The 16,433-nt window shown below is 34.3% G+C and overlaps 1 protein-coding gene across 1 annotated transcript; it reads left to right on the plus strand.

The window, feature by feature from the left end:
- Positions 1-2,615, plus strand: LOC144704366 (mitochondrial import receptor subunit TOM20-like). The gene is made up of 6 exons (XM_078576778.1): positions 1-255; positions 437-515; positions 673-842; positions 914-961; positions 1,413-1,496; positions 2,337-2,615. The coding sequence occupies exons 1-6, from the start codon at positions 157-159 to the stop codon at positions 2,481-2,483; spliced, it is 627 nt and encodes a 208-aa protein (XP_078432904.1). The 5' UTR covers positions 1-156; the 3' UTR covers positions 2,484-2,615.
- The last annotated feature ends 13,818 nt before the right edge of the window (positions 2,616-16,433 follow it).

Genomic DNA, 16,433 nt, shown 5'->3' on the forward strand with positions numbered 1-16,433 from the left:
ACCAGATGCCAGTGTAGAGAAGCGCCACGCAGCTTTGGCGCCATTTGATCTTCACCCAAGAAGCAAGATCTCGTCTTCTTCCTCGTCTTTTACAGGGGAAAGAGCTCTCTCTGCTGCCTAAGTGAAGATCAAGGGCTTTGTTGAAGAGCATATTCAATGGATGTACCAGAGAACAACTTTGATCGCCTGATGTTCTTCGCGGCCGCCCGAGAGACATCAGAAGCCAACTACGAGAGGGACCCTCTCGATGCCGACGTGGGTCAACCCCACTTTCCCTCAGTTCTTGTTTTTTGTTATTTTTTTTCAATCTTTGATCATTCATGTACGCCTTGTTCTTGATCATAGGCGCTGTCGCTTCCATTTTCTATATTTTCTCAGGATCAAGCGAGAACGATACTTCTGTGCATTCTTTAATAGCATTTTATTATTTTTTCAGAATCTGACGAGGTGGGGAGGTTCTCTTCTGGAGCTTTCGCAGTTCCAAGATGGGCCCGAGTGCCTGATGATGGTGAAAGGTCGATTTCCCTGCTTTGGTTCTTTAATTTTTATTTCTTTGTGTTCTATAATTTGGGAGGATTCAATCTTTCCTGTAAAAATTTCAATGTTTTGAGAGTAATTTTGTGGAAACTTGTAGCGGATTTTGTGTGACATTGATTCTAAATTATTTTTCAGAAGCCATTTTAAGGTTGGAAAAAGCCCTAGAAATCAATCCGAGGAAGCATGACGCTCTGTGGTGCCTAGGAAATGCAAACACTCAGCATGCTTTCCTCTCTGCTGATCAGGAAATGGCCAAAGCTTACTTTTCTAAAGCAACAGACTGTTTCCAAAAAGCAGTAGATGAGGTAGTTTCTTTGGTTATCCTTGAATTTTAATTTTCAACTTGAAAGTTGACTGATCAAATTTTGGTTTCTAGGATCCAGAGAACGAGCTTTATCGCAAGTCTTTGGAAGTGACAGAGAAGGTGCGGCTCATTTTAAATGAGTATTATATGTAAAATAGAGACTATCCTGAATTTTATTGATTAAATTTCTTGTAGTGCCAGGAACCAAATAGAACCTTTTTTTCGGTATTAAAAAAACTCTAGTTGGGTCTCTAACGTCTCCTCCGACTCTCTAACAAAATATCAAAAGAATGGTGAATTATCAAGTTGTAATGAAAAAATATTATTTTCCTCTGTTAAAACAGCCTATGAATGGCACTAGCGTCATTTAAATAATGTTAATTTTTATCTTTTCTTCAATAGTTTATTTGTATCATATCTTTTTTTTGAAAAGATAAAATCTTTTATTTGTATCATATCAAGGAGTTTGTATCTGCTAATCTAATTTGTTTTATGGAAAATCTTTTATCTTTCTGGATTGTTTTTGTTAACTCTGTGCTGGCAGGGCTAATTTGGTGCTTATGATGTTCAGTTTGCTCAAGCGCCCGATCTTCACATGGAAATCCAACGGCAGGCTGTATCAGCATCACCAGCTGCTCCCGCTTCCAACACTAAGGTGAAATTCCACACGAAGAAATCTAGTTTCCTTGATTGATAGTAAAAAATGCAATATTTTCTTCATTCTGCCAGTGTTCATCTATTTTTGAGGTGCTCATCCTCTTAACAAATTATTTTCATGAATTCACTTCATCGTCATATTCTGTGGATAAAGTCTCACGATTAAACATGTAACATCTGAATGGTACATGAGGATGATTCATGTAGCATGAAGTAATATTTCCGTTTTCTTTCATCATAATCGTCAATATTATTCTTTTCTTGTCCACGTAATCATTCAGTTGAATGTGAACTTGAGAATTGATTTTTTTTAGATCTCATATCTCGTTACCTTCACTTTCGGAAGGGGTTTTGCCCATTTCTAATTTTCACATGTAGCGACAGGAGGTATTTCATTTTAATTATATGAGGTGATCTGTCAATTGATAATCTGCTTTAAGTTGCATGATTATTTAACCAATGGTTTAAAATTTAGGAATTCGTGATTAGGGTTTTAATATTTAGGTTAAGGTTTGGTGCTCTTGGTTTTAAGCTTTAGGGCATTGAATTTGAAGTTTAGGGTTTGAGGCTTAGAGATAAAGATTTTAAGTTGTATTTCTGGGTTTTAAGGTTACACAGTATGGATTTTCGGTTTAGGGATGAAGGTTTACGTTTTATTTCTTAAGTTCATTAGTAGCCATCTTGAAGCTAATTTTTTCCTCTTTTGCTGCATTCAGCATGATATAATTTTTTTATTGCTATACTCACCAAACTTTATCAGATTTTGTCTTTTTTAGTTATCATTTTAATTTAATTCTGCGAAGTTACTGCTATAATTGAGGCCAAAAAATTGTATCAGGGATCCAAGAAGAAGAACAAGAAGAAGAAGAAGAAGAGCAATGATCTCACTTATGACATATGCGGTTGGGTTATCCTGGCCGTCGGCATTTTAACTTGGGTGGGGATGGCCAAGTCCCATCTTCCACCGCCTTCGTCCCTCACATGAGAATTTTCCAACCCACCCTTTTTCCTTCTTAATTTTGTTCTTGTCCCAAATATCAGCCTTAAAGGGAAGGTTAGTGCATGGATTTAATCTTCTGTTAGAGTTGACAGAAATGAGCTAATGTTTTCTGCTCCATACCGTTTTTCGTTGAACTTTTCTAGATTTTATTTGCATTCTTCCCTTATTTTGGTTCACCCGCTTGGCTGCAGGATTCGAGTTCTTGCGACGTCAATTTTTTAACCATAGTTTGGAAGCTCTTTATGATCAATTTTGAATCTGACATTTGCACAACAAAACTTTCAATTCAGAAATGTAAAAAGATTTAGTCATAAGACTTGGCGTGTCGACATTAAAAGAATCCATTAGTGGCAAAGTACCTGATTAAGTTGGATTCAGTTTTTATGCATTTCCTATTTTTTTCTAGAAACTTATGCTTTGTTATGGCAGAGGAGTTATAAATGGAGGAGGTGGTACAAAGTTGCAAGAGTTATTACGAGGTGAGATTCTTATATAAACTTGCACAAAAATACAAACATGCTAATAAATTATTTTTCTCTAGACTTAGAAGGACTTGGAGAATGAATTGAGCTCAAGATAATTCCTGAGTGAAATAAAGAATTATTTAGATTTCAACTCGTTTCCAGGATGTGTTATTCTATATGTTGGTCCAAATGTCTGTCATGATTTGAGTATTTCATGTCCAAATGCATATTCATGTTTTTATCAGTAAACTGTTCCCTATTTATACTGGTATTTGTTTGATGAAGTACTTATTTATTACTTGTTTTAATACACCGCATTGACACATTTCCGATGGTGAGAGCAGATATGGAGTTTGATCACCATTTAAAGGAAGCAGACTTAATTTATTAACGTATGCATGAAAAAGAGATTTCAATTTCTTTTTGACAATTATATTATGATCATTCCTCCCAAAACATATTAAAGGAATATTTATTACTTTGTCCCAATATGCAATTTGAATCAGTGGAGTGTGTTAAAAGTCTATCTCAGCATGTGAATGGATTGCAAAAGCCAACTTCAGATATTAACGCAAAATTAATGATGATGAAAGATGTGATTCACTATGAACTGGGTCACCCCTTGATAGTCAGCAGTTATAAGAATTTATTAATTAAGAAACAAGGGAGGAATTTGTTACATAACTCCCCCATAGATCAACTCTCTCTACTTCTAAACTAAGTTTCAGAGACATTATAACTTCCTTAGATATGTTTGTAGAAGAGTGGCCTTTAACACATGCAATGCAAAACTATAAGGTTCTATGAAGAGAGTAGGCTAAGAAAATATGACTTTTAAGATTCATATCCAGTCTACTTAGATCAAAAAGCTCACAACAATGAATTACATAAATGGATTGAGCTGTAGTAATACTCTTTTGGAACATCTCTTAGTGGTGGGATCAAACTCTTGGTGATACAGTGGTAGCTGGTCCAAGATGTAATTCTTTGATCATGTATAAAAAAAATTCTCCTATTTTGTCTGTTGTACAATGATTCGAATGATTATGTAGTTCACAATTTGTGCACCACGAAGTAGATCTCTTCTAGACTGTTAAATATTTTTTGTTATGAAAAAATCATAAATTTTCTTGATCAAATTCTTTGTACGATTCGGTAAAAATTCTATACATGATTCTTGATCAAATTCTTTGTCACATAAATTTTCATGATTTTCAACATAATATATCATGATGAGTCATAACATGTTTGTCTGAAAATCATTTATGATAACCTCATGATGTTCCCGGTGTTCTAGGATAAAATGACATTCATAAAAGGGTGAAATATTGAGTGCATTACACCACCTAGTGAACATCCTCTGATGGGTGAATATGCAACAGAGCCTCATAAAATGTGGTCATTTTTTACCCATTTAGCAGATAGTCATCTGGTTGTACCGGAGTAACCACCGAGAAAGAAAATGAATTATTGACTCTCCGGCCAATATAAGAGATAGCCAATAAAATCAACAAAAAGTTTTTCTTTCCTATAATCATTACATACTCCCCCATGAAATGTAGAACCTTGTTCAAATATTCTCTCCCCGTTCATTATGATCAGAATAAAATTATATTTATTTGGCACCGTATGAATCTAACTGATCTAGGGGCATTTTGGAGATGTGATAAATAGTATCAGCTTCTATTTACTTAATTATTTCTTTAACATAATCCAGTATCTTGTTTCAGACTTCTCATGAATTACCTTAATAGTATTTAATTATAATAAATTTAGATTTGGGGCCAATGCTAATGAGATAATGTCAATGAAGGACCAGCCTCACAATCCTCTATAAACGTAGAACATCAAAAAAGTTATACTATTCATAAAGGGACCAATAATTAAGTTTGATGATGCTCCTCAAGAAAAAGGAATTTCAAATGAGACAGAAAAGGCTATAATACTCATAAAGGGACCAATAAAATCTCAATTGAGAGGGAAATGTTAACTTTATCGTCCTTTGTCTTTCATTAATATATCAGTGTCTGAGTTTCCACTGGTGTCTCCTCATGGGGATCATCTTTTATTAACTCTGACACACATATATCCTTAGAAGCCAAGAATATATTCTTCATGAGTATTGAGATTGAATGTAACCCTATTACCCAAATATATCCTTGATTACACATAGTAAGGTTAACTAAGTTCCTTGGTAGCTTTCATCTCTACTATTATGAAGTGAATTTGGAATTCACAATTCTCCACAGTCATGATGATATCCTCAAGGATGTCATGTAGCTGCCTCACTAATCATACTAAATGCTGAAGATTATTAGTTCAAATTTATTTCATAAAACCTTATATTAATGTTCATAAATGCCTCTTAGTCTAACAGTGAACTCGTGAAGGTCATTCTACCTATTTGATATTCATTAAGAGTAGCTTGATATCTCCTTTTTTATATGGATTTGAGATAAGAATTAATCGACTCTCATCTTGGGCTTTATTTCCCTTTGTCAAGGAACATAAAGTTCCTGACAATATTATTCAAAAGGTTATGATGTACCAAATAGACCTAGAAAGCAAGCTATTAACTTTCTTGACTGTTCCAGATAAATTCACATTAACATACTGGCCTTGAACTTATATTTATTGACCAACTTAAGTAAAATGAATGTGAGAAAAAAATCATGGTTCATATTTGGAATTCTTATAATCAATTTTGAATTGATTCACATGATGGAGACAAAATGATTTTAGGTTACTTGGGTTATCCTATATGTTGAGAGGCAATCACACAACAAATTCTATTTTCTCTCCCTCTTCATAGTTAGTTCCAACGCCCCTGGAGTCTTCGAGCTTCTCAACAAGAGTTTTGACTCTCAATTGTGGTAAAACACCACTCCATTAGAGTTCTTATAAATTATTTGTTGCATCATTTAGTTAGAAATTTGTTTGATTGATTGGTAATAAGAAGTTGATAACTACAGTTGAAAGCTGACGAGAAGATTTAAGGTCCTAAAATCGAGGTGATAAATCCAATAATGAGTTTAGAGTTTTTTATTTCACCAGGTTACAAGGTGATAAATCCAAATATTGAGGTATTTTTATTCATTGTTTAATTCAGACTTAGATTGCACTTTTTATATAATTTTTGCCACCATAAGTCTATAAAAAAAATAGGATAAGAAAGGGTTCAATCCATAAGGAGGCAGGAATTTAATTAGAAAAAAATATCTAGGGTGCCTTGAACTCTTATTTGTTTTGGGTATTGAACACCCAAATCAAATAAGAGTTCAGGTCATTTGTATATACAAATGGCCATTTCTATACATATACAAATGTTTGGCCAAACATTTTAATAAATATACAAATGAAAAATAATGAAATTAAATGAAATATTTTCCCTACCTACCTGTCCCTCTTTTGTGCAATTAATCTTGTCTACCCTCTCTACTCGTAAGCTAAATCCAATTCTGAAAGTCAAGTGATGGATGCCAGTGCAAAATTTAAAGAATGTGTAACTACAGAGGGAGGACATTTGTGATGATTTTGAAATTTTTTTCTATAGGGTAATCCACTCTCTTTCATGAATGGTAAGGAAAATAGAAGAAATACTTTTAAAGTAGATAAATTTATACTAATATGGAACTTATTATATAGTTTTTTCATAAAATAGAATAGAACTATCATGGAAATCATTAATAATATTTATAGATTTTCATAATATTTTTTAAAAAATATTTATTACATTAAATACATAAATTGTGAATTATCCCAATCTGGTGTGGCCAGCTATGCAGATGTAGGTGGTCAGGTTGTTAAGCACGCAGTTAACATGGGTGGCTAATAGCACATGCGCGCTTGGGGGGAATTGATAACTTGCAAATTATAATGTCTAATTGATGAATATTTCAGTACATTTATGTGTTTTAATGGCCATAATTGCATGTTATCATATTTAAATGGAGATAAATGACATACACTTTGATTTTATTATTGTTTCTAATTTTTAGTATTTTTTACATGGTATTTATCTTCTTTGCATTGGATAAATATTTTTTACATGGCTTAAAATACTTGGCTAAAGGTTGGTAAGGGTCTTATTAATTTTCTGGAATTTTCCTATATTTTTAAATATTTTTTACCATTATTTAGCTATGAAATGATTTTATGAATTTAAAGAATATATATATTACTTAGCATTTTAAAAGCATTATATATATATATATATCCCACGTGGCATCCACGTCATTCGCCGGAAGTCGGGCGAATGAGTGGATGAATTACAAAGCTATAGCGTTATTGGATCATTATGGCATCGCAAAGCGCGATGCCATAATGAGCAAATGATTGTTTCGGAAAGTACAACGGTCGCGGTCGACGAGAAAAAAGGTATGCATTTTTTTATTGATTTTTTTTGAGTAATTAATGCACGCAGAGAATCGATTTCCGCATGCATTTATGACGTACGATTATTCCTCGTACACTCAGTTGGGTAGCCGCGTGCATTGATTGCACGCAACTACCGACACATGTGCATTTATATAAATAAAAGGATTCATTTTTTTAAATACACGTTCAGTCGATTCACCGCGTGCATTAAATGCATGCAGAAATCGACACTGCGTGTATTAAAAGATTGCGGTAAGCTTACCTCTTTTTTTTTCTTTTCAAAAGGGCGCTAATGAGGGGAACGTGGTGTTTTCTTAACCATTTAAATGGAGCATCATTTTTCCAATGATTGTGCCTGTGCAAGCGCTCAAACACGTGTCAAAATGAGATCCAAGGTGGCAAAAACAACAAAAAGAGGTGTCATTCAATAAGAAAAATCCATTTTTCTTAAATAATAAAATGATCCAACGATTGAGATTAAACACCATTAAAATGGCGATATCTTGAGATCCAGTCGTCCAATTGACCTGAAATTTTGAGAGCGTGTTTGTCTTTTTCCCATCTACGATCCGTACCATTGGATTTTCAAATAGAGGTGGGCAAGAAGGTGTAATTTACTTTTTTAAGCTCTCCCCAAGGATTTGGCCAGGAAGGACACAGGAGTTGCTTTGGAAGTCGACAGATCCTGATTCATCATTGGAAGTTGTAAGTTTCTAATTTATAGTTTGAACTTCTTCTTGAAAGATTCAAAAATGCCATGGCATGGGCAAAATGTACATGCCCTTAAAGTTGCTTTGAAATGAAATTAGCATCGCATTTTGATTTTGATTCAAGATCTGATTTTTAATCTTTAGTTCTAAATTGATCCGGATCATTTCTGCATTTTTAGATTTTTAGATTAGGGTCCAATTTCACTTTTTCCCAAATTCTTCTACTTGCTCTCTCTAGGTTAGATCTCCTATTTTCTCTCTCTATATTTCAAAATTGATTGTTTGGAAATTCAATTAAACATATAAAACACCTAAATCTAAAATTTCATTAAAAAATCGTCCATCTTCAAGTCCAATTTGAAAACCCCCTTTCATGCTTATTGATTTCCAATTTTAAATATATAAGAATTGTCTTATAAAAATTATTTTGATAGGGAAATTGGTAATCCGAATTAATTTGATCATATAATCAAAATTATCCTATCAAAGTGTCTTGAATGAAAATATTAAAATCATAATTAAGTTTCTACTTTATTTTGATTACTTATAAACATAATTAAAAGTTAATTCATTCTTGTATTAATTGATTTGAAATTGGATAAAAATTATTGCTTAGTGCCTCCTTGTGGTTTGACCCCTTGCTTGCTCTATATATATTATTTAATGATTAAGGGTTATGATAAATTTTATAGCATAAGTCTAAAAGCCCAAACAAAAAAGTAATTACACATCAATTTTAGGCTTATCAGGAATCATATGAATGTTTAACGAGATAAGAGAAGTAAATTGAAAGGAACTTATTTTCATATATATATATATATATTCAAATCTCGCATCAGAATTCAGCATTTAAAGATAATATAAACATGCTGACTTGATACTGTGGAATGTTATTTTCATTGTTGTGAATAAATATTTACTTTGATAATGACTTAGAAGTTACAATGAAGAACATAAATTATTGAAAATAAGCGAGAGAGCAATGAAATTAATAACATAAGGTGAAATTCACATCCTCCTTGTGATAATCAAATCATAACATTTTCATCAGATGGGGAAGCATGTCAGGCTCGAGGGAGTTGGAATGCAGCAGTTTGCTCACTAGCACGGATGCTTGAGTGGTGGAGGTGAAGGACGACACCATTTGTGAAAACAATAGGAGTCAACACTAGAGCTATGCATCTGCAGACCTATGCCTGATAACAGACCCATGATGTTAGTACACCAAGAGTGTGTAACAAATACTAAAACTTTTAGGACTCAGGTTATAATTGCATAAATTGTAATTTTGATAAATGATGAATAATGAGCTAAGAAGAAGAGTAATGGTGTATAATGTACATGAAGAGTAATTGGATTGTGTAGAAAAAAATTCTCTTGAATCCTTACCGTCTACCTCCTTCCCTAGATCAAAGTTAATATACTTTTTAGAGAAACTTATTCAGTCCTCCCCGGTTAGGTTATCCATTATCTAAATAAACCAACACATAGTATCATTTACATATCTAAAGATGAATGTATGCATGAATTTCTTGATTCACCCTGATAACATGATAAATGAACCTATATTTGCATACATTTTAGATGGTTTTAGTATTATGAATTTATAATTTATCATGTTATTGTTTGAATTAACCAAATATTTATGCATTAGCTAATAATTCCAACTTTTGCACATTATGATTATTTTTCACTAACTTCATTGACTTCTATGAAGTCAATCAGTTTTATTTCTGATGAGTATTTTACAGTTCCAAATGTGCAGAAATTTACAGGAATTAGAAGATATCATTATGAGAAAAATTGAAGGATTTTGGGAGCTTAGTGATTATCAAAATGGGTTGCAAATGATGAAACAAAATTGTGGGCTTTTAAAGGAGAGACCAGAGGGGCTTGGACCACGACCTGACCTACATATTGGGCCTGCAAACACATTACAAAAGAAACAAACTGGAAATTACAAGGCAAAGCTCTCAACCCATGGAGAAAAAGAGGCAAAATGGCAAGAAAAGAGAATAGATAATGCCCAAAGGGGTATTTTAGTAATTCTCACAATGTATAAATAGACTTTTTCTCCCTCATTTTCCCTCATTCTGGACGTGCTCTAGCTAGTGGCTGGCCAGAAGGACAAGGCATTTTTCAGAATCCAGGTTGTTCAACCTGCTTAATGTAAGTTTATTGAAGGTTTCTCTTAATCTCGTCTCTTGTTTGCATTGAAAAACACCTGATCCTGGTGAAATATAAGGATCCATACTTGAGAGGAAGCATTGAGGGCTCAGTAAACTTGCATTGAGGCTTTAGGATCTTAGATTTCTACCTTCTCCATCATTTCCCATCCATTTACCCTTAAAATCCATCACTTTCTCACTCTAAACACTAATTTTCTCCACTTTATCTCTCTAAAATAGGTTTTTTCTCTTAGTAGACCTTCATCTATATCCATAGTTACTCCCCTAAAATTTTCATAAAAAATCTTCTTCATTTGCTCATCCAAATTCTATCTCAAACTCTTTCTACACTCTCTCTTAATTTTCTCTCTCTATCTCCTCATTTCGGCCCTTTATCTCTCTATAATCTGTTATTTCTCTCTCTAGACGTCCATCCATATCCACAGTTGATCACCACAAAATTTCAAAAAAAATCTCCTTCATCTACACCTTCAAATTCCCTCTCAAACTCTCTCTACACTATTTCTTCATTTTCTCTCTCTATCCTCTTATTTCGACCTTTTATCTCTCTAGAAATTAATATATATATATATATTCAAATCTGGCATCAGAATTCAGCATTTAAAGATAATATAAACATGGTGACTTGATACTGTGGAATGTTATTTTCATTGTTGTGAATAAATATTTACTTTGATAATGACTTACAAGTTACAATGAAGAACATAAATTATTGAAAATAAGCGAGAGCAATGAAATTAATAACATAAGGTGAAATTCACATCCTCCTTGTGATAATCAAATCATAACATTTTCATCAGATGGGGAAGCATGTCAGGCTCGAGGGAGTTGGAATGCAGCAGTTTGCTCACTAGCACGGACGCTTGAGTGGTGGAGGTGAAGGACGACACCATTTGTGAAAACAATAGGAGTCAACACTAGAGCTATGCATCTGCAGACCTATGCCTGATAACAGACCCATGATGTTAGTACACCAAGAGTGTGTAACAAATACTAAAACTTTTAGGACTCAGGTTATAATTGCATAAATTGTAATTTTGATAAATGATGAATAATGAGCTAAGAAGAAGAGTAATGGTGTATAATGTACATGAAGAGTAATTGGATTGTGTAGAAAAAAATTCTCTTGAATCCTTACTGTCTACCTCCTTCCCTAGATCAAAGTTAATATACTTTTTAGAGAAACTTATTCAGTCCTCCCCGGTTAGGTTATACATTATCTAAATAAACCAACACATAGTATCATTTACATATCTAAAGATGAATGTATGCATGAATTTCTTGATTCAGCCTGATAACATGATAAATGAACCTATATTTGCATACATTTTAGATGTTTTTAGTATTATGAATTTATAATTTATCATGTTATTATTTGAATTAACCAAATATTTATGCATTAGCTAATAATTCCAACTTTTGCACATTATGATTATTTTTCACTAACTTCATTGACTTCTATGAAGTCAATCAGTTTTATTTCTGATGAGCATTTTACAGTTCCAAATGTGCAGAAATTTACAGGAATTAGAAGATATCATTATGAGAAAAATTGAAGGATTTTGGGAGCTTAGTGATTATCAAAATGGGCTGCAAATGATGAAACAAAATTGTGGGCTTTTAAAGGAGAGACCAGAGGGGCTTGGACCACGACCTAACCTACATATTGGGCCTGCAAACACATTACAAAAGAAACAAACTGGAAATTACAAGGCAAAGCTCTCAATCAATGGAGAAAAGAGGAAAAATGGCAAGAGAAGAGAATAGAAAATTCCATAAGAGCTATTTTAATAATTCTCACAATGTATAAATTCATTTCTTCTCCCTCATTTCCCCTCATTCTGGAAGTTTTCTAGCAAGTGGCTGGCCAGCACAACAAGGCATATTTTGCAATCCAGGTTGTTCAACCTGCTTAATGTAAGTTTATTGAAGTTTTCTCTAAATCCCGTCTCTTGTTTGCATTGCGAAATGCCTGATCCTGGAAAAATATAAGGATCCAGACTTGAAAGGAAGCATTGAGGGCTCAGTAAACTTGCATTGAGGCTTTAGGATCTTAGATTTCTACCTTCTCCATCATTTCCCATCCATTTACCCTTAAAATCCATCACTTTCTCACTCTAAACACTAATTTTCTCCACTTTATCTCTCTAAAATAGGTTTTTTCTCTTAGTAGACCTTCATCTATATCCATAGTTACTCCCCTAAAATTTCCATAAAAAATCTTCTTCATTTGCTCATCCAAATTCTATCTCAAACTCTTTCTACACTCTCTCTTAATTTTCTCTCTCTATCTCCTCATTTCGGCCCTTTATCTCTCTAGAATCTGTTATTTCTCTCTCTAGACGTCCATCAATATCCACAGTTGATCACCACGAAATTTCAAAAAAAATCTCCTTCATCTACACCTTCAAATTCCTTCTCAAACTCTCTCTACACTATCTCTTCATTTTCTCTCTCTATCCTCTTATTTCGACCTTTTATCTCTCTAGAAACATTTGTCTCTCACTATAAAATTTATCCCTTTATCTCTCTAGATCCTCCTGCATTCCCTACTTCGAATCCCAAAAAAATTGCATTGAAATATCATTTCTTATCCTCTCAAAGCGCTTATTTTTTGTCTTCTAGCTGCCATCGTGCGGTGCCGTGCGGCGCCATGCAGTGCCTGTGCGGCAGAGACCGCCCTCTGCCTGTCGGTCCGCGCGCAGCCAGCACACAAGACCGCAGGGCACAGGGTTGTCCTGTGCAGGACTTGGCCAAATTCGGCTAAGTCCTGGCCCTTGGGTTAAGCCCAATAAGCTTAAGCCCAATTTGGCTAAGTCTTGACTTAGCCAAATTGGGCTAACCTTAGTGGGCTGACCCACTAAGGAGGCCAGCCCTCTACGGGCCAATCCAGGCCCGCCGGCCCATTCTGCCGTTCTGCCGCTCCGCCGCCGCCGCCGCTCCGGCGATCGCCGGAGTAGGTAAATTTCATATTTTTCATATTTAAAATTAATTAAAAAATCAAAAAAATTGGAGAAAATTGTTTTCTACGTTAAAAAAATCCGAAAAAATTTGGAAAAAATCTAGAAAATTAATATAAGCTATTTAAAGTCATTTTAACACCTAAAACATATCAAAAAATCTCTATTTCTCATTTTTAATGCTTATAGTTGTGTTTTTTATGTGAATCAATCCCAAAAAAATTCTAAAAATATTTATTTCTGATTAATTTGCTAAGATAAAATAGAAAAATTAGTTTAGAAATTTGAATTTTGTGTTTCTCCTTGTACTTTGGCTTAATTAAAAACATAGGGAATTCTGAAAATTACCAACAAATCTAGAAACATCTCTTAATCTAAAAAAAAATATAGTATTTTTCACGTTTAAAATCATTTTCTTCATCCCAAGCTTGAGAAAGAATTCTGAAATTAAATTTCTGCCTCTCCGTGGATCGACCCCTTACTTGCCCTATATTAATTATACCAGTATTTAAGTGGAAATTTTCATAAATATTGTTGATTAAGTCTGAATCAAAACAACGACATAAAACCCCTTAAATTTGGACTTACCACAGCCTTAGTACACAAACAGTGAAGGAGTAGGACTTGAATCAACAAGCCTTGCTCTAATTGACACAGCCAAATCCTAGATCCACATAAATGGCTTCTCCAACCCTTGAGTCCACAAGGGGCGGTGCTTGAATCCACAGGAACTAATGCACTCTCTGGCAAATAGAACACTCAAAGGGGAGAAATAGGAGTTTCAACAAAATAATACACTTCAATAAACCATTCATGGGTACATGGGGGCCTAATATAGGGCACAAAAAGTGCAGGGTCGTCCATGTTGACAATAACCATGAAAGGACAACTCAAAACATAAAAAAAAACCCGACAAGCTAAAAAAGAGGATATGCAGGCTGCCAGTCCTGAGCAATAGATATTCTACATATTTTGTTGCTTGTAGAATCTGTGAGATATTTGTGTGGCTCAAGAAGATCGTGGTAGTACAAAACAAAAGATCTGCAGCTCTGACTAGCTGGAGCAGAGATATTCTGCAGATTGTGGCAAAGGATTCTATTAGAGGATCTTGTTAGAGAAATTTGTTAAAGGATTCTATTAGAGAGGAATTTGCTAATGGATCCTATCATAGAAAATATGACAGAGGACTCTATTAGAGAAGAATCTCTCAAAGGATTTTCATGGAGCTCACGTCAGCTTCTAGAATGAGAATGAAATAATGATGATGTGAGGCATGATGGGGGTAGAGTAGAGAACGAGTCAAATATGATAATTAGCGAATAAATTAACGTACGACGATCGTAAGTTAATGCTATGGAGGTGGTGTGATAGTGAGATATAATTGTAGGAATCTAATTATGTGATCGACAATGTCGAAGAAGATCAATATAAGGCAAATATGCTTACCAAAAATCCTTACATTTCGTTAGGATGACGATAATTCGTGAGTGCCGCTAAACTCCCCCACTTCTCTATTACTTCTTACCACATATCCGGGCATCAAGAAGACACTTGATGGATCTCAACAACTCATTATCTTTAAATCAGCCCACATGAGTATGAAGAAATTTTAAGGAAACATAAAAGGGAGATGAAGAAACCTAAAATTTTCAGCTCAATCGTACATGTGGATTTTCAGGTATCGCGTTTTGAATTGTAGCAATCCTAGCCTTTTATTTTTCTCTCTCCTCATCATCGACGTTGATGCTTCCGCTTTTCATTTTTGATTGAACTGTCCAATTTCAACATATTTGCAACGATTTTGATCACCTCGTCTTCCACATTCGATCACCATGCACACCTCTACGAGAAAAAAGACAAAAGCGATGTCTTTTAATTCCATTATTCCATGGCATGGCATCGTGTCGCCGGATGTAACGTCACAATATTCTCTTCCTTTTTCTCTTTTTGATGAATGATGTGCTAATGCACGCCATTCAAATCAGAAAAAGAGAAAATTCTCTTATCTGACATGACACATGTTTATGTAGTCTGAGCTAGCACCCTTTTGTTTTTTAATCAATTGTAGATGTACATGTGTGCGCCTTGTGTAGCGCCACTACTGTTGACATTATTTTTCCTTTTTTTAAAAATATATTTTCTCCCTTGATTCTCAGATTACATTTATTACTTCTTTTTTTTAGTGGTCCTCGTCGCCTCCAAGCAAAAAAACGTGTCAATGTGTCAGCTAGTGATTGGTACACAATGCCATAATTGTGTATTTTTGTAATGATTAGCACATAAAATTATTGTGGAAGTGCGTGGTTGGTGGCCATTCGACAAATTGAATGGTGACACAACGTGAGAGCTTTTTAAAGCCTAAAAATAGAATAAGCCTGGAAGGGTGATAGTTATTATATTCTGACAATCCAGAAGTCTTGTAAAATAAGGGATTGTGATGTGATAAATCCAAGGTGGTTAAAGGGTAATAGTTATTATATTGTACATATAATATGAATAGTAATAAGATGAATAAATGGCAGGACATGGATAGAACAAAAGAAAATGAGAATGTGAGATAGATGAATACATGAAGTGATCATCAATGTATAAGATGAAGAAACATATAGGATGATGAGATGGGTGGCTGGATGTGAGTGGATGCTGATGTATGATGATGATATAAAATGGTGGAAGAAGAAATGATAATGATCTAACTAATGGATGTGACAGAAAAATTGGATAGGTAATTGTGAGATGGAGATGAGAATGATGGATTAGATGACTTAGGGTTTTAATATGAGCTAAGGTGACAATATCTAGATCGTAGATGGCTGTGGTAGGTTGAGATGACAGAAGATGGTGATGAGAATGAGATGATGGAAATAAGGATGTAGATCTTAAAAAAAGATGTGCAGGAGAGAAACCTATGTAAGGCAAGAGACTAATCTTAGATTCCTAAGTTCCATCGAGATCAAGGCATTTTTCAAATGAAGATCAGCCTCTCCACTTCTCGATTGATCTTGCCCAAGCACTCAAAACACCAAGAACACCTTGATGGACATGCAAAACTCACATTCTCTTTCAATAAGCCTCTCTAGAAGGAAGTTAGTTCAAATATATATATTTTTAAAAATGCGAGGCTCTATTTATAGATCTAACCATGTGGATGGAAAAAGGCAGGGAAAAGGAAGCCCTGCTCAAAATTTCATCCCAAAAATCCTTCCAGATCATTAGATACGTGATTTAATTTGGA

The sequence above is a fragment of the Wolffia australiana genome, chromosome 6 (assembly GCF_029677425.1).
Source record: "Wolffia australiana isolate 7733 chromosome 6, ASM2967742v1".
NCBI classification, from domain to species: domain Eukaryota; kingdom Viridiplantae; phylum Streptophyta; class Magnoliopsida; order Alismatales; family Araceae; genus Wolffia; species Wolffia australiana.

What these genes read in the sequence shown, in the direction of transcription:
- LOC144704366 (XM_078576778.1), top strand. Translation starts at nt 157, where the DNA reads ATGGATGTACCAGAGAACAACTTTGATCGCCTGATGTTCTTCGCGGCC. An exon ending in GTGCCTGATGATGGTGAAAG is followed by an intron (nt 516 to 672) that starts GTCGATTTCCCT and finishes ATTATTTTTCAG; the next exon opens with AAGCCATTTTAAGGTTGGAA. An exon ending in CTTTGGAAGTGACAGAGAAG is followed by an intron (nt 962 to 1,412) that starts GTGCGGCTCATT and finishes TATGATGTTCAG; the next exon opens with TTTGCTCAAGCGCCCGATCT.